The sequence below is a fragment of the Chiroxiphia lanceolata genome, chromosome 6 (genome assembly GCF_009829145.1).
Source record: "Chiroxiphia lanceolata isolate bChiLan1 chromosome 6, bChiLan1.pri, whole genome shotgun sequence".
Classification (NCBI taxonomy): Eukaryota; Metazoa; Chordata; class Aves; order Passeriformes; family Pipridae; genus Chiroxiphia; species Chiroxiphia lanceolata.
The window spans coordinates 25,702,893-25,721,937 of record NC_045642.1 but is presented as its reverse complement, the minus strand read 5'-3'; the positions used below and the strand labels follow the sequence as shown (position 1 = coordinate 25,721,937).

At 48.4% G+C, this 19,045-nt stretch overlaps 1 protein-coding gene across 3 annotated transcripts in view; it reads left to right on the top strand.

Moving 5' to 3' along the window:
* The window catches only part of LOC116788286 (transmembrane protein 263-like), a 205,023-nt gene extending 188,336 nt beyond the window's left edge, over nt 1-16,687 (top strand). For all 3 annotated transcript variants that reach the window (XM_032690978.1, XM_032690979.1, XM_032690980.1), the window contains exon 3: nt 11,774-16,687. In XM_032690978.1, coding sequence (XP_032546869.1) covers nt 11,774-12,060 — 287 coding nt within the window. In that variant the 3' untranslated portion in view covers nt 12,061-16,687. The remainder of the gene's footprint in view (nt 1-11,773) is intronic.
* The last annotated feature ends 2,358 nt before the right edge of the window (nt 16,688-19,045 follow it).

Here is a 19,045-nt window from a genome sequence, read left to right as displayed (position 1 = left end):
GAGCATTTGGGCTCTGTGTTGTTGGAGAATTAAGATTTCTCGGCCTGGAATCCCTCAATACAGAGTTGGTTTCTTGGTAGGGAAAAAGTCCGAAAACACCTCTGTAGGAGCCAGGAGGGTATTTGAATAGAAACGGGTTTTTTTCTGTACTTTGTAAAATAAAAGTCAGTTTCTGACTACTGAGCCCATTAAAAATCCCTGCTGGGGACAAAATGTACACAGGGGTTCTTCAGGCCATGACAAGATGTTTTGTTTCAGGGGAGAGAGAGCTTGTTGGGACTAGAAAATAGCTTGATGGGATTTCTGATGTGGCATCAGCTTCTGATTAGATTCATGTCACTCCAGTCGTTCCCTGTATGCATCTGATTGGAAACAAAAAGAGGAAAATAAAGGTAGAAATGAGTTTCTGCAATGATTGCACTAGCCAAGCTAAAGTGTGGCATGTTGGAATCTGGAGTTTCTGAAGTTTTATTCTGTTGAGAATGAGGGTAGCATGTACATGCATGTGGACCACAAGCTGAGCTGGGCACCCTGATGTAAAAGCTGGGAAGGTACCTGACATACAGATCCTGCAACTCTGCACTGTGGTACTTGGAAGCATCCTTGGATGCTCTCTCATTTTGAAAGGAACCCCTTGTTCTGCCCTGTTGCTCCTCTGTGTGTACAGAACTGCAGAAGAAAATTTAAGGGGAATCGGTTGAGGACGGTAATGTTGCTCTTCATTTCCTAATAGCAGAAGCATGACAGCATTGCCAGGCTGCGCTGCATTACAGGATCGAGACAGTAAATGTCTTAACTTGGAGGCCTGGGAAGGCTGCTGTCGGTGTACAGCTGAATTTTTTTCACATAGTTCTTTGTTCTGACAGCCAAGTCTGGCTTTGCTTGACTTTGATTCACAGCAGGTAGATACCAGAAAAGGACAGTGATCCCAGAGGGGTCTTGGATTCTCTAGGCTTTTGGTCTTCCCCAGCACATCACTATCCCATCAGACATATGGGATTTCCAGCAGTTGTTAAAGCAAATGAGAGCAGAAGTATTAGCAATATTTCTGATACTGGTCTCACATGAAATCCCTGCTGTAAACTGAGTTCACCAGGCTGAAGGAACATCTTTGAGTTAGGCAAGGTCTTACTGAAACTGGTGGGAGGTTGTTTGACATCCCATCTCCTCAAGCAACAGAGGTGCACTGCAGGATAGAAACTCCTCAGGAGAACTAGAACTGGAAAAGGGAAGGAATCAGGCTCTCTACCTTCATGCACTGTGATTCTGGTACTTTATGGTCAACTGGACTTCTCCGAGCAGTGACAGGGGATACCCTAAGCTAGAGCCAAGACTGGCACAGGAGAAAGCCAAGATGTAACAGGGCCTCCTCCCTTTCAGATGAAGCAGAGCCTGTTTATCACTGCTTGGCGGTGGGGGAAAGCAAACTTAGACAGACCTCCCATGAGAAGCTGAGAGTGTAGGGCTGATTTGTGTCTATGCCGAGGAGGTGGGCAGGAGTCTCTCTTATTCCAGATATTCCTCCAACTATATGAAGCACTAGTCTCAAAGGGAGGCCTAGATATTGTAGCATTTCTGAGAGCCAGACTAGATCCTGGCTCCATGGCAGTCCTGCTACAGTGTCAAAATTTACCTGCAGCACCAGTGGCAGAGCCCTTCATTAACCCCCCAGAAGCCAAATGTGCATGGGATCCCTGTTATGCCGTATTGAAATCTGCCCCAGAAAGAGAAATGACATGAATATAGAAGGAAACAAAGGCAACTGTCACACTTGCAGGTTTATGTTCCTAAGCAGCAGCTCTTTGTGCAGCACGGAGGCAGAGGTTTGATGTCTCCTTGGGCAGTGTTAGCACTACCTCTAATTTACGCATTCAGGGCTGAGATTTCCAGGTGATGGGCTCACTGGGAAAACAACAGCTAGGACCGGCTGGTTTGCTTTGAAGTGACAAGAGGTTTGGGTGCGGAGCTGGGGTGTGATTTTTGCACCAGAATAGATCTAATTGTCTGAGACATGGGTGGGTCAGAACAGGGAACATTCTTCCCTCTTCAGCCTGACTGTGGGGGAGAGATGCTCTGCCTGTTGGCTCCCAGAGGTAGCATACTTGCCCGCTCATGACTGCAGTGATCTCCCCTTGACAGCTGAGACAGGGAACAAGTTTTTGAGACTATGCCATCAAACACCTACCACCAGCAGAATAACAAAGCCCTGTTCTGCCCATTCCTGGCATTCTGCAGCATGAGCAGGGAAGCATACTCGTACCTCCCCAGTAAATCCCTAGCTCAGCTGCTTTGGTAGCACACAGCTTTTAGCTTAACTGCCTTGTTATCCTTAGGATGGGCAGAAAGACCCCTGGATAGTCTCTGGAATGAATGGGTCATTTCTCTGAGTCAAAAAATCTTCACTCACTGACCTTAGGTCAGTTAAAATTTGTGCTTTTGCTTTTTGAGCTGCTGCCCATGTTTTTCTTCGGTTCCTCCGTGTGCCTTGAAGCGGAGTAGGGAGCACATAATCAAAATAAATGGGGAATTTCTGGATTTCGCACTGGTGCCAACCATCCTGCTGAAAAGCATCAGTATCCATTTCTCAACTGCTCCAGGAGTGGGAAGAGGAAGTACCTGAACAGGGTCCTTGGTCCTTCCCTATTACCAAGGCAGGATATATTCCCAACTTTACTAGGAATGTTTTTTGACAAATTCTTTGATATCTCAGCTATAAAATGCTCTAGTGACAATCATTTCTTTCCATAAGGTAGGGAGATTAAGCCTTTAATAAGAAGATGGCAGAGTATACAAAATATTCATGACAGTTGATGAACAAGCAGAGGGGACTTCCGATGTCTGATCTTGGCAGCTTCGAGCACCTTCCTGTTAGTTAGACATGACTATCTCACTCCCATGCTCCTTCCTAAACTGCTGCTGGGACCCAACTTCATGCACCTTTTTGATAAATTGTGAGTTAGCAATATTGTTGTGGGAAGGACTTCTAGCCTCACTGGACAGAGGAGGCTTAACTGAGTCTGCCTTTGTTTAAAATCCACTGGTGGGGTGGCACTAGAGCATGGAAGAAAAGTAATTTCTTACATAAGCTTGGATTATGTTATTTACTCTCCATTGTTTGTAAGGGCCTCATAGAACCATGAAAATGACCTTTATTTCTCTATGGATTTTGTCCTTTTTCACTTTACAAATATTGATTTCTTTTTCCTCCTGTGTCTTTATCAGAGCTGAATTAACAAGACTGTTTAACAAGATCCTCTGATTCATTTGGGGTCTTTTTGTGCCAGGTACTATCACAAGCATCTGAAAGCAGCTCAGTGAAGAATGTGCAACCACTGTTACAGAACTGACAGAGGAGGTGATGTGCCCTGACAAGAGCTGAGCTAAAATGAGTCAAAGAGCAGGCTTAAAAAGATGATCTCTTCAACCTGGGCACAAGTGCTAGGAAGGGTTTATTTGTGAAGAATAAAGTTTTCTGTTGGAAAGCTCTCCTCCTCATAACATTCAAGCTTGAGGCCACTGAAAGTCGTTGAGTCTGCTGGATTATTCCTGTTCCACCCACAGATCCCCAAATGAGATCAAGAGCCCATATTCACAGCAAGAAGTGATTCCTCTCCTTGTGATCCAAAATCTCAGTGTCATGGTAATGAGACTCAAAGAGGAAAAGGAGCCATTGTGGCTTTATATGCTCTTTCCTTCCAGCTTTTAGGCAAGCCTCTTGACTGATTCAAGAACTTGTAGGTGGAGCAGAGAATGGAAATTAAAGGCAGGCAGGAGCATAAAGTTCTAACAAACCAAGTCTGATGGCCACTTCTGATGCTTTTAATACAAGTGCGAGGGAAGGGATAGCCAGCTGATAGTTCTCCTTTGGTGTTCATACTTGGTGCCATAATGCACCATTGTGTTTTCTAGCACAGGACCCAGAAGTTGGCCAGGGTAGAGAGGAAGCAGTTGCCATGCACAGTTCTCTGAGGCAAGCTGAAATCTCTTGCCTTTTGGGATCAGCTCTCCACTCTGTCAGCAGCCTTGAGACATCCTATAGGTTTTTTAGTGACCTGTCTGTCCAGTAGCAAAAGCCTCATCTTCTGTATCTATTCCACACTGAGAAAGAGAGATGTCAAAATGGAGATAGAAGGGATATGTCCAGATTTCTTTCTGAAGGGCCAATACCACTCGTAGTTTTGCTCTAGGTCTTTCCCATGGGCTCATCTTTCTTAAAACCTATATGCCTTGGTGAGAGATGATATTTGCTTCAGATGAGACAAGAATCTTCTTAAACCAGCTGTTCTACAGGTCTATAAAAAGGCCTGTAGTTCTCATCCTTAAGCACTTGTGATCTATTTCAGAAGATAACACACTTTAGAGGACTTTGTCCCAGCATGCACTTCTTTCTCTCCGAGATGAGAGTTTAAGTATGCCAGTAGGAGCTGGGAGATTGTCTCCAAGAAGTACCATAAGGCCAACCAGTTGGCACTCGTTAGTTTTCCCTCTGCAAAAGGTGGACTCCTGCCTTTCCCATCTTGCTGGGCTCGGCGTAGCTGGGACTAGCTCCTACCTGCCAGCCCACTCCCCTGCAGGTCATGCAGGATACCCAGTGACAGTCTGGCAGTCACACTACCCATGGCTGAAACAGGCCAGGAACATGGAGAGGAAGCAGAGGAGACATAGCTGTCAGCAATAATGCTGAGAACAGAGCTGGGTCTCCAGGCTCCTACCTCATCCATGTCCTTTCTAGTAGACAGTGCTGCCTGTCCTGCAACTCACTTGCATTGCAGATGGAGCATTACCTCTGAGCTGTGCACCATCCTGCTCTTCAACATCATTAGAGACCACGTCTGTGCCACCAGAGTAGCTGAAGTCTTGTAAGAATATCCAGGATATCCAGGTTGAAGGAGACTCCAGCTGTTCCTGGCAAGCTGTTACAGCTGTATAAAAGAGATATTTCTGGACCATGAAAACAGTGACCTCCTGCAGGATGGCAAAACAAAGGAACTAATACTATTTTTCAAAAATAAGAAACCCATCTCAGGGCAGATCTTGGCTCTGGTATTGAAAGCGCTTAGGAAGTGAGAGAACAAGTTTGTGTTCCTCCTCCAATTAGTATCTCTTCTTGCAAAGTGAAATAATTCAACAAAAAGAGTGAAGACAGCATTCACTGCTCCTTGGGCCACTTAGTGCATGTGTGTGAGGCTGGGCAGTGTCCTTGGGCTGACTCAAGGCTGGTCAAATGCCATGACGACTGGGTTATTAGCTGCTCTGAGGCCAATCTCCCTGAATTCTCTTTTCAGTGGAAGTTTGAACAATACCCCTGTGTCTTTACAAACAATTTCTGTTTTGGTGACACAAAGCTTCCCAACAGAGTCAGGAAGCTCCAGAATAACTAAGCCTCACACTTCCAGAGTCAGAGCATTGGTTGCTTCTCCCCCAGGGCTTAGCTGAGAAAAACAAGCCACTCCATATCACTGTTCATTTACCCTCCTGAACCCTGTTTCTCGGTGCTTCAACGTAGATGCTTCAGCAGTTAATACTGCTCCTAGGCCATATGCAAGAAAAATTAAAGCTCATTGTGCCAGGAAAGAGCCCTGGGGTGAGCTGGGATATGGAGACAGCTGCCCCCATTTTGCTGCGTGCAGCAGCTTCCTGAACAATCCTGTTGCAGGGAGAGGTGAGTATGTCTTGCTGATTGCAGAGTTAAAGTTTAAAACTCCAGGGCTAAACTCAGTGTGGCATTTCTAGGCTTTTTGCTGGTGGCAGCCGTTGTGGTTTGCAGCATTCAGCGCCTAGGCAGAGCAGGGCTGGGGAGAGCCCAGCTGCTGAGTCTCTGAAGCCATTTCCAACAAGCTGCAGCATGGGGACTAATTGAAGGAGTGAAGCACAAGTGTTTGAAGAACAAACACTTTGTAGTGCTCCCTTTAACACTTAGCCTGTGACACTGCAGGATCTAGGATCTAGATCTTTTATCCTAAAATGACAGCAGTTCTTTCATCTCAGACATAAATCCCTGCTACAGATGTGCCCTATAAGCCTTCTCCAGCAGCAGACAGGAGGCTTGGAAGAAGGCAGTGTTGGTCATTCTCTGGAGAAGGGTCCTGCTAGGTGGTGTACTGTGAGATTTTATTTGTGCCCAGCTGTCACCAGTGGTCTCTGCCTGCTTCAGCTGCTTGTGCTAGAAGAGGAGCGTATCACCTAAAAAGAAAGTTTCAGCTACAGGATAAACTTGGTAACTCCACAATAGCAGGCTGGCATGTGTGGGATGGGGCAAGTTTTTCTCTCACCTTTGTTACTTGTCTGGAAACTGGAAACCTCTCCAGAGATAAACTGGAAGTTGTCATTAGTTTCTCTACTGAGAATGTCAACAGGAATCAATGCCAGTCGTGACAATACAAATACAATTTCCTCATTTAAGGCACTGCACCAACTGTACCTAATTAACCTTCATGACAGTACAGCAATACAAGGAAATAGGGATCATTAACTTCAGCTTTGCTTTACAGAAAGGGAAGAGAAGCATCAGTGCCAGCCCCATGCATTTCAAATTGAGGTAGGCTTGGAAGAGTCACAAGGTTAAAAATAACAGTAATCCACCTGGGGTTCTCAGAGCATTAAGAGTACACTTGAATCAAACTTTTAGTTTTTTTCTCCAAGAAACATCAGGACAGGAAACTTCTCTCCCATCCATGCTTGTTTGTTACTCAACAACCAAGGCTTTTAGAAAATCACACACTCTCAATCACAGTGGTGCAGGAGCAATAAAGGTCAAAACGATTTGCTCAGTGTTGCTTAAAAATGAGCTGGGCAAAGCTGGGACTAAACTGTGAGTAGCTGACCCTCCACCCCTTGCTTGTTCCTCCAGAGCAAACATTTTTCTAGATGGGGGAACCTGCATTTAGTAGCTGCCAGAGGGGTAATTCAGGCTTGAACTAGTGACCTCACCCCTTCCTCTCACGTCTGCTGAGGGACAGACTGATGACATTGACTGTTTACATTTTGGTCTCTGAGCCAGCCCAGCTCCTTTGCCTGAGGCCCAGCAGGAATGGAAAGATGCAAAAGCAGTGCTGCTCCCTGACTCTGCTTCCCTGGCTTGAGGCTGTTTTTATAAATTAGTAGGAAGGAGCAACTTGTACAAGTCCTTCTTAAAGAGTTCACCCTGCCTGTTGTATCACCTGCTGGCAAGGGCTGAGAAGGAAGAGTAATGCCTGTGCCATTTCTACTGGGCACCAGCACAGGCTCTCATTTTGTCTCGCCAAATGAATGCGGTGCCAAGCCCTGAGGAGCGGCATGGAAGCTTTGAAAGTTCTGTCTGTTATTACTGATCTTTCTTCTGCCCCGCGTCAGAGATGCTGTCAGGATCAGATGAGAAGACCTTGGTTTGTCTGGAGCCCCAGTGGGCAGGACCCCTGCTCTGGAGAGAAGCCAGTGGGGAGTACAGAGGGCAGTGGCCAAGGAGGAGAGCCTGTTGTGCGGGGTGCCGAACCCGACCCAGAGAGCTGGCTTTCATACAGGAGAGCTTTTTATTCAGTTCTTTTCTCCTACTTCTTCTATTCTAAGATGACATAGAGTGAAGTGAAGCTGAAGGGACCCTTGAAAACACCAGGTCATTGATGGAAAGGAAAAAGGGCTCCGCAGATTGTGAAGAGCTTTCATGAGCAGCGTGGGCTGCTGCCAGCTTCAAGGAACAGAATTGTTCCCCTGCTCAGGCTGTGTGTCTGTCTCTCTGATTATTTGGTGTATTTCATCTCTGCTGTCTGTCTCACTCTTAATCTGGGCTCCTCTGTGCCAACAAAATGCTTAGCTCACTCCATTGTCTGAGAGACTAATTTGCACTGTAAATCTGATGCTTATCTTACATGACAGCTTACTGTGAGGTTTATTGCAATCCTGAAGACAAACTAACCAGGGATGGCTAGAAAGCTTTCAACACATCATCTGGAATATAGAACAATTATGACCTACATTTCAGTTGCTGCCAGGTTAGGATGTGGCCCCTTGTGGTGGGGGTCACCAGGAATTTCTCTTTCATTGTTAAATCTATTCAAACCTGAGCACGTTTGGGTTTTGGTTTGGGTTTTTGTATGTATGTTTGTTTGTTTGTGGGGGTTTTATGTGTATTTGATTTTTTGGTACATCTTCTGTTCTGTGTTGAAGCTGTTAAAAATGCTTTACAAGAGCCTCCCAACCTCTAAGGGCCAGATCCTTCATCCCTCCTCCCTCCTCTCTGTGGAGTTTAAGGACCATGAGTGTGGCTATGGACCAGGTGCAGGCGGTGTGCAAACATTGGTGCTCCAGTGTACTTCAGCTTCATTGTCTCTGCCTAGCTTAATCAGAAGGAGCCTTTGTCCTTGTCTGTCTTCATCAGTATTTCCCGATGCTTTCTCCAATATGTTTTAGCTCTTTGCTGACAGGGTAACATCCCCCCTCAATCTCATCTGCAGTTGCCACCTTCTCTCTGGTCCCTGGGCTGTCCACCTGCAGGCATTTATATACCATTCAAGAGATTTTTCACACTAGTTTTGTTCAGATAGGTGGGCAGCTCCAGAGGCATAATTCCTTCTACAGACAGGTTCCAGGTAGCCTCAAATGCAGTTTTATGTGGGGAGAGTCAGGAAGATTATAGCTGCTTTGATATAGGTCTTGGTTCTGCAGCTGAGCATGCCAGTAGGTGTTTAATGCCCAGAGCTTCTGCATTGCAGCCTTCTGGGACACAAAGTATCCTGCTTCCTTGAACAGGGGCAGGAGCACAAGACCTGCCATCCTTGGAGGATGGTGTTTGTTTGGAGGACCACTGTGGTTTTCACTTAGTCCTGCTTTACAGTTGCATGGATTTATGGATTCCTCAGTTCTTCCTGCCCTCAGTCTGAAGACAAAACATAGAAACGGCTGTGCCGGATAAGCTCTGTGCAGCAGCTGGGGGCTGGCAACTGAACTGGAAATGGAGCCAATGGGTCTCAGTAACACTGAGGGAGAGGAGAAAAAAAAAAACCACTCAGAAACTGCTGAGGAATAGGTGAGCAATACGTTGTATACAGGGTAGAACTATACACTAGAAACTCTGTACTGGCCCCTCTCAAACTCCATTTTGCTGTCCAGGTTATCAGATAGATGAGTACTTTAAGGCTTATTCCAAGTCATCAGAACTGGTGAACACCATACTCCTCACAGGCACTATCCTGAGGCTCTGTATAGACTGGAAGAAGCTCAAGACAAAACGTATAGATCTGAGAAGAGTCCAAACTACGGAACTTTAGAAGAATAGGGACAAAAGTACCTAGGAAAGAATCATCACACCGCCTGATTCAGGCTCATGCTTAGCCCGGGTTAGGCTACAGTAAGCTGCCTCCTCCAAAGAAGCCCCCTTCTCTTCCCTGGCTAGAAATCAAGTCAGAGGAATCTCATCACCTTACTTAAACTTCCATGTTAAGTGCCTGAAAGTTAGCAATTTGAATTTGAATTTCTTTCCTCAGAGGCCTGGAAAATCCCCCTTTCTCACAGATACCTGGAGTGAGTAGCTGGCCCCTCATCTGTCCCAGTGCTTGTGGCAGAGGCAGTGGCTCTGATCCATTTGGCAAGGTCAGGTTGCCGCTTCAGCTGTGTGCATCCAGCACCCCAGGCAGCTGGTGCTTCCAGGGATAAAAATCCATGCCCTGCTGCTGCTGAGTGTTTTCTGTCAGACTTCTGCCTGGTTTGTTTAAAAAAAAAAAAAAAGGAAAGAAAAAGTGCTGTTTCCCAGCCGCACTTAGAGACCCTACTGTGTTGCTGACATGCGGACAACAGGAAGATAGTCTCTTGCTCCAAATGGATTCACAGGATAGCTTGGCAGAAGTACACTGAATAGCAGATGTGGTGAAGACAACTGTGTGAGACAAGTTAGTAACACAAAGAGGAAGATGTTTGTTTACACTGACTAGGTCTGACATCTCCATCAACCACCGGTGTGTAGTGTGTGAAGGCCCTGCAGCTTGATGAGACGCTGGGCCAGCCTCCTGGAACTCCCAAGGTCTTTGCTTGCTGGCAAAAGAAATCCATTGCCTATATCAGTGCTGCTGAAATCTGTGTGGAATGAAAGTGGGTGGAGACATAAAGGGGTCTTTTCAAGTAGAGGTTTTTGCTTCCTGGAATATATTAAGATTGAGGAAAGAAGCTGCTGCCAGGCTGGATAAACAGGGGAGTTTTCTTCTCGGGGACAGGGGAGCTTTAGAGAAAGGTGTAGGGGAGAGCTAAGAGTGTGGGAGAGTGCTGTAGAAGGGCTCAGATCTCAAAACAAAGGTACATTCAGACAGCAGCTTTTGGCTACCTTTCATTAGCTGTATTAAGCTTGCCCACCTGCTTAGGTTAGCAGGGCATCCCTTCACACAGTCCAGCCTGGGCAGGCGGCAGAACTCAGGTGCCGCAGTTAGGCTTTCTCCCTCTTTGGCCCCAAGGACGGATGCCAGGCCCAAGGTGTGCACAGGGCTGTGCAGTGCAGGCTGGCTCCTTCCTTGGAATGCTGGCAGAGCCTCTGCAGTGCTCTGCTCTGAGACAGCAGTTGGTGCTGACACAGCCCCTGTCCCAGGCTCTCTGCAGAGGCATGGCTGCCTCATGTTTTTACACAGACTTGCAGAAAGTCCTTTCCATCCCTGTCATTTCCCCACTTTTAAAGAAATGGGGTGTGCATTTAGCAGAGGACTAAACCCCTCCTGCTGCATCAGCACTGGGCAACCACTCTTCTGAGTAAGTAATGGGTTAGAAGGGCTTTTGCTGCTCCAAGGATCCTGTATTCCCAGCTGGTGTCTGCTTTTTTCCTGCTGGGATTGCTTTATGTATTTTGCAATTATTAGTAACTCATCTCATGTACAGAACTAGCAGTGAATCAGAAGTCAGAGTATCCAAAATATCTCGCCCCACGAAAAGAGCAGCTCCTCCATTGCTGCCTGCACACTGCATTAATAGCTGATGCAAATGGAGAGGATTGTGTGGAGGCCAGCAGGAGAGCTGTCGGTTTTGAATCCCGTGAGTACCAGTTCGGAGTCAACCCTTTCCCAAAAAGTGGTGAGCTGTGAACATTATGTCTGCAGTTTTGTGGGCAGGTGTGATGGCAGCTTGGGTGGGTATATCATACTGGCCTTGATCCAGCTGGCACAGGTAAACCAGCAGTGACACAGTGTAGTAACTTAAGCACTGTCTTAACACTATTAAATACGTAGCTGAGATTTCCGGAGGGCTTGTACAACTCGAGGTGACGTTTGTGTCACTGTATCTTTACTGCAGTTTGCTATCTGTACTCGCTCAATTACAGTTCTCACAGTTAGCTCTGTGCTGTGCCTCAGTCCCACATCTGACATGAGTGCAGACCTGCCTCCAGACAGATGCTTCTGAGGACCTGCAGGCCATGCAGACATCAGCTGTTGCTGTCTGCAGTTCGTGCCTCCTTGCTAGCATTAGTCTTTGTGATTTACTGGCATTAGCCAGCATGCAAGGGAGGGGAATTACATCTCTTGTAAAGTAGGATTTGCTTTACATTGCAGCACTAAGGCTTACAACTTCGGGGCTGTAACTGACCTGCCTTCTTGCCTTCTCTATCACATGGACAATTCTGCTCCCACTCCTACCACCCCAACATCCTTTCCTGCCATGCTGTAGGCCTGGGATCGCCTTGGTTCCTCCTTCAGGTACCAAGAGGTCTGAGGCTGCAAAGCAAGGCACTGTGCATACAGGAGCAAGTGCCATGGTTGACAACCCTTGTGGGCTGAAGGAGGTGCCCGATGTGAATACCTCTGACTTTCCCTTTCTCTCCCCACAGATGCCAGCAAGGACCACCCGCAGCAGCAGGCAGGAGTGATCTGGAGAGTGACAGGCGGCCTGTTCAGTATCACCCGGGGAGCTGTGGGGGCCACACTGGGAGGAGTTGCCTGGGTGGGCAGCAAGAGTCTGGAGCTCACCAAAACAGCTGTGACCAGCGTCCCCGCTGCTGGCGTCGGACTGGTGAAGGGCAGCGTCTCGGCAGTGACCGGCGGTGTCGGAGCTGTGGGCAGTGCGGTCGCTGGCAAAGTCCCTTTCACTGCAAAGAAGAAGGACAAGGCTGACTAATCCCTGTCACAACTCCCTTCCAAAAGGTCAACCTGCCCATACTCTTCCCCTACACAGCACCTCTTTGAATTGGAACCAGCTGCTTCAGGGAGGGTCAAGCACCCGAGCAGACTCCAGCTGAAGCCTGCTCAGCACCGCCTGCCTAGCTCAGAGCTCACAGAGCCACTGTCAATGCCTTTCACTCCCATCACCTACTGGGAACCTTTACTCTGAGGGCTTTAAAGGCGCAGTTGTCTCTGTCTTGTAGTTTCCTTCCTCCCTTCTTGTTCTTGTAAGCATGGAGGGGTAGGAGAGGATGTCAGGCTCCATCTTCCTGGAGATGGGGGAGTAACAGGGGAGGGGGAGAAACTATGTCTGGCTTGAAGTGTGGGTTGTATAGTAAAATTCAACTTCAGCTGGGAAGACTGCCTCTGAAACACCCCTTCCCTTTGCTCTGGGAGGTGTGTTTGGGAGGTGTGCCTGGTGGAAAACTGTAGAAGAAAAAAATCGCATTGACACAAGGGAGAGAGATACTGTGAAAAGAGGGAAGCCTCCCTCCTGCCCTGCGCCTCTTACCTTTTCTTTGCAGGGCCCATCCCACAAGCTCCTTCCAATCACTTACTCCTTGGCTGAATTGCACCCTTCACAGAAGGAACCCTCAAGCTCAGCAGAGCAGCTCCAGGGATGATGCCACACTGGAGTATGGTATGTCCCAGGCCATCAACTTCTGCACAGATTTTCTTGATGAAAGGGAGAGCTACTGTAAGTTCCCATTTGGGGAAGAAGCTGAGTGGCACTTGCCAGCCCTCTGTGATATTGCAGCACAGGCAGTGATGCTCTACAGAGAGACCCTTTTGTTTGATCCTTGAAATCCTTGCAATATCCATGTCTGCAACAGGGGCATTTTGTCTCTTGGCCACACTCACACTCCACAGACATCAATAGCAAGCAACCGGGAGCAAGCATGTTTCCAAATGCCACCCAAATTCTGCTGCAGGGAAGGAGGGGGGTCCAAGAGCATTTCTTACGACTCAGCACCCCAGGAGCGGAGGCCTGGGTGTGAATGGGCTGCACTGTGTTGGAAAACACTTCCCAAGTGGCTGAGTGTGCTCCAACAGCAGCCAGTCTGCATGGGGCACCAGCAACTCCTCCTGTGCACGTTGCTCCTGGGGCCCCAGCCCAGCTCCTCTAAATGACTCTGTTGCACTAAATAGCCCACTCGTACTTGTAGTGCCGCAGAAACCCAGACACCTGCATCCATCTGGGAGTCAGAGCCATCCCCAGCCTGGCCCATAACATTGAAGGGGCCACGTGGCATTACACACACATAGACACACACGCACACACAAACACAAACACAAATGTGCACTCACTCCCTCCAAGGACCCCTGTAATGCTTGGGATGAAGAAAGGCACAGCCTCCACCATTAACTCTGCTGCTCCTGGCTTTGGCAGATGATTTGCCGAGGTCCATAGGTGTTGGAAGCATAGGCAAGTGAAGCAGTGCTTGTGCTGTATTTTATAAATATGCATCTGTATTAGCGTGTGTACGTATTAGTCCACAAGCATGTCTTCAGCCAGGTAAACAAAACTGTGCCACTGCTGCGGAGGAGTTTACATAGTCATCTTCAGCACTTCCAGGATATAGTTTTTATATAGGGTCTCGGTCAAAATAAAAATCATGTTTTAGAGGATGTTTTGCCCTCTGTTGCCCAAGAGTGTAGTTTATTGAAACCAAAGGAATGTGAAAAATCCCCTTTCTCCCATCTGTGCTGTTTGTTTTCTTTCTTCCCTATCTTTTGGACATTGAAGCCAACTTTATTGATCTTTATTTCCCCTTGGAGGTCATCACACTTCCTGGCTGCTCTCTTGTGCTTAGGACTTAGATATCAGGGAATATTTTAGTACAACACACATACCCACCCCTGCCACCATTTTTGCTGAATATTCTTGGGCTCGTGACGCAGTTTTCATTCTGACCTTTATTAAATCCACATTATAGGACATATGTCACTGTGTCCCTGTGCTAGTCATGCTGGTGTTAGTCTCTCTCCATACCCTTCGCTAAGTAGTCCCTGCTGTTTGCAGCAAGAAGCTGCTGATCTCCACAGTGTGTTACTCTTGATAGCATGAGAGAGGTTTAACCTACATCTTTGTTTCTGAAGGGGGAAACAGCATTTGGTATGTGTGTGCATTTCCTCACTTTGTCTCTTTTGTTCTGGTGAAGGCCAGGTTGACCCAGACATGTCGGTTTTGTCTCTGAAGGCAGAGGCTTCACAGGAAGATCAGTCCTTGATGTGTGCCTGTACTTTGTTGGGATGCTCGTGGCAGTTGGCAAGGCCAGAAGAAGTCTTGTCTGTTCTCCCTTTGTCTCAAAAGCCCTGCAAAGCAGGACAGTTTGCACTGCATGGATTTCTGCTCACTGCTCTCCCTGAGCACGTCTCATCTCTTATTCCAGATCACAAAGTGCTCCTGAAGTGAGCTTTAGCCCCAAAGCTAAAAGCTGCTTGTGCGCAACTGGCTGTGCTGTCGCTCTCTTGGAAGGATAGTTTCTGACCAATGGGGACAGAAGACAGTCATCTTCCTACATGCCTCTCCCAGGTCTTGGACAGGAGGAGATAGTATCTAAAGAGCTTCACCAGCCATTCCGGGCAGGTGATGGGAAGTTCATCATGCTTTTGGCATGCCAGTGTCTCACACAGGCTCTTGCTGGTGGAGGCAGTACTTCCTTCCCAAGCTGTTGTCTGCAGGCACTGTGTGTGCAGAGCAGGCATGGCAAATGGGATAAAGGTGCATGAAGGAAGGGCACAGGGGTCCTGAGGGTTTCCCATCTTTTTATTTCTTCTCCTGTGTGTGGCCTTGCAGTAAATGAAGTAAAGCTTACCATTTGTCTGGAACTTCCGTTTCTTTGCAGGATGGCCTGGAGAAGGGAAGATGAGCTTGAGAGAGGAACTGACAGCTTAAATCACTGTTCTTATAGCTAACAGAACTCACGGACCATTGATAGCAAAAGAGATCAAATTAGCAGGCAGGGGTAGGCGGAAGATTAAATCTACTCCAAAACCAAGGCCCTGCACTGCTTAACAGGCATTCAGGAATATGTAACTCTCAGGATTAACAGGATTCAAAGGCTTCTGGGAAGTCTGTCTCTGTTAGCGTGCTAGGCCTGCTTGGTTTATCATGGCAACTTAGCCTGCTTTTCTGGGCACTCTCAGTGCCAGAACAGAAGGAAGACAGGGTCAATCTTCCCAGTCTGAGAGCAAATATGCCTCCTGACAGCTTTGATTGCGGTACTGTGGGATCTGGATTGGAGGGGAAAGCTCTTGGCTTCTGTTGAATGTCCTATCTTTCCTCCTCCCCCACTACAGAGATTCCAGCCACCTGGGCCACCAGTGCAGCCCTTCTCCCACCACCCCTTGTGGTAAAAAGGGCAAGAACTATCCCATGGATACTAGATGGGGGGGCTTGGTACAAAATAGGAGAGGGCAGCATTGAGGTGGAGGGAAGGATTGACAGGAGTTAATACACAGAATATGAGGAGGGAGTGGTGACAGGAGGAGCTGATGAGTGGGGGAGCAAGAAAAGGGCGAGTGTGGAAGAAATTTGTTTCTTAGGACAGGCTTTGAATCAGAGGTTGAACTCAATGGAATTTGTCCTAGGGAAGAGCACAGAAAGGGAAGTGGATGAATGTAGGTTTTGATGTGTGGTAGTGGTCCATGCCTGGCTTGTGCCCTTCTTCCATAGTAATGATTTCTAGGAATTTCCATTTAGATGGAACAATGTATTCAATGAATGGTCAAAGCGTCAGATCAGCTCCCTTCTTACCACCCGCCCTTCCCAGATCTCCCCCAGGCTTTTGTCATGATCTCCCCATGATGGGTCTGGGTTTCCCCCATGGTGCAAGTGGAATGTAGCCCTGGACACAGCCCTGTGTTCCACCATGGCTAGATGCTCTGCATGCCCAAGGAACATGTCCCATCTGAAAAGAGACCCACAGTCACATCCTGTTCTCCCTTTTCCCTTTCCTTAATCTCATTATCTTTCACTCTTTTCTGTCCCTACCTTAGCTTTCTGTCTTGCCCCTGGATAGAGTTCCCCAAAGCTTTTGCTGAGACTTTTGTTAAACATCCACTCATAGTCTGGGAGGGCAGAGGATGACTCTGTCCCCACAGCTCCCCTGGCTGGGAGAGAAGTGCATGTCGTCCACCCCTCTTTGTACCCTTGTGTTTTGTGTGTGGAAGATCTTAATCTATTTCTTTTCCTCTGGGTTCTCTCTGTTGGCTCTCGTCCCCATGGGTGGGTCATTTCCATATCTCCATTGTAAAGTGTCTCCTTGTAAAAACAACAGCTGAGTGGGAATATGGAGAAGGCTAGAAAGAGCCACAGAGCTGCTGTAACAGATGCCAGAGCCCAGCTCTGCTTCTCTAGGAGCTGAGGAGCCCTTTGGCAACCCAAAACCATCACTGCGGCCACGCAGTCCCATGCACAGTGCTGGGCTCTAGAGAACACTTTTGTTCTTTATCATTTCATTGTCTGTAATTGGTTTCCTACTGAATTTGTTTGCTTGGTTTGTTTTGCAGTGTGTTTCTGGGAATATTCTGCATCTCTGTATTTTAATTACAGTAAAATTTCAGGATAAACCCCTTGATTACACTGGCTCTTGTTTCCAGTGGGGGAAAATGAGGAGAGGAAGCACAGTTGAAAAAAGATGTTAGAGATTCCTTGGGAAATTAGATCTCTCCCCTAAGGGCTCTACATGAGGCACCAAGCAAGGCTGAACCTCCATCCCTGCTTAAACTAGGACACAGCTTTCGACTGCAGTTCAAAAGCCATTTTGCTGCAGGCACCTTTCCTGATTGGAATGGTAAGAACAGTTTGGATAAGACTTCTAAACTCAGTTTCTTGTGTTGGTTTAGAGACCAGTTCATAAGAGGGCATTTGGGCTGGAGACTGCTGACCTAACCCTGAAAGTAGGATCTCAGCAGCTAAGATAGGAAATTTTGCCTCTACAGCTGCTCCTTCAGGTGGGTTTGCATTGCCACTTTTCCCAGCTGAGGAAGCAAATTCTCCTTGCAGCAGCCTGCTCTTTCTGCAGGAGAAGGCGGTTTGACATCCCTCCCCAGAGCTTCTGGGAATCCCTGTGGGGCAGCCAGGCCCTTGGCATTGCTTGCTGACTGGCAGGCAGCGCGGGTGCTGGGGGGCACAGCTGGCTACCCCAGCTACCTCACCCGCTCCACAGGCACTTAACCCAGGGCAGAGCCACCAAGTGCTCCTGGGAATGCACAGCCCTCCCACGGGAGGATTGCAGCCCAGTGGCTGGGCAGTGCTGGATGGTGCACGAGACCCTTTTATTGGGTCGAGGCCAGGAGCCAACAGCTCAGCATTTGTTAAGTGCTGACAAAAGGATTAATTTAGTAACTAATAACAGGGCAATCAAACCATTTATTTGGTTGGCATTTTGCTGCCAGCTGCCTGGTAGGAGCAGCGCGCCGATGGGGTTGGCTGCAGCCACCTCTGCCACCTGCCCTGTTCCTCCATCCTCACTTGCAGACACAGGCTTGGAAGGCACTGAGCCAGTGGCAGGAGCAGATTTGGCAGTGATAGGGAAGACACCTGGGGATATGGTCTCTCCCAGGGGCTGCCCCTATGCCCACTGTGGGGAGGCAGGTGAGGGAAGTGCCCATCCCACAACACGTGCACACCGTCCCTCCACTGTTCCTTCTCACAGAGCTGGAGCCAGCTGTGTCGCCTTTTGGACAGCACAAATTAATTACACGTGAGCCTTGAGGAGGAGCCATCAGGTACATCACAGCTGCTCACCTTCCCTGCAGCCCAGCTGGAGCAGGTTTGCCATGTTAAGCCAGGTTGCAAAACACCACTAACAAACTGCCCCTTCAGAGGTCTTTTAAGGGGCAAAAAGGTGCTGCAGAATCACCTCTAGAGAGAGTTTTGTCCTGTCTCAGGCAGCAGCTGTGCAGACAGAGTGTCCAGCTTCCTGCATGCAACTGCAGCACCCAGTCTCACTTTCTCCCAAGTAAGAGAGGGCTGGGACAGCAGACCTTGGAGGAAACTTTTGGAGAGAACTGCCCAGGTAGGTGAACTCTGGGTGGCTTAAACAGCCCTGGGCCAGGAGTGGGTCCAGTGCTGGGAATGTGCAGCTGTGGGTAGATGTGACAAGCTGTGGTCTCATCTCTCTATGGGTCCCTGCCCTGCCTGGCTCTAGGAGCAACAACTGGGAAACTGCTGGGGTATTGTTGTCCTCTGTGCCGTGGGGACTGGCCCTGGTGGCTTCCCATCTGCAGCTGCTCGTGGTCTGTCCAGAGGGCTGGGTTGTTTGGTGGACTCTCCCAGCTGGGTCAAAGGAGTTGGCCCATTGTTCCAGCAGGCAGGGATCAAGCAGACCAGCAGTGTCATATAAGGCTCTCAGTGCTCCTGCCTGCATGTCTGGCTCCCCGGTCGAGCAGCTTGCTGACCTGCTCGGACCACAGGCCTGGGTGTCTTGCATGCAGGGCCCTGCCTCTGCAGGCAGCAGGAAGGAATACTCATGAAGGAATACTTATCATCTTGTTCATTCATATTCATTCTGGCAGTTTCATGACCTGCACCAGAGCATTTTTCCCTGGCCCTCCAGGGCAGGACATGCCGACACTGGCATCAGCAGTGTCAGACAGGGTGAGGGGGCAGCCTCATGGGGCTGGGTTTCACTGTGCTCATGCCATTAGCTCTCTGGGCTAGACAAGTCCCATGCCCCCATGCAGGCCAACAAGCTTTCAGGTCAACAAATAACCACAGGTTCCTTCTTTGGCTTAAGTGCTTGCAGTTTGACACACTTCAGGTGCAAATGTGCATATGCCCAAGGAAGTGGCTGCAGCTCCCTGCTGCCTTGGGGATGGCTCCTCCAGGCTTGGCCCCACCTGCTCGCAGCCTTAGGAGTCAGGCAGAGCAGGAGATGCTGCTCTTTACCCATTGGTACATCCACCCCAGTTTGCTCACTGACATCTTTCAG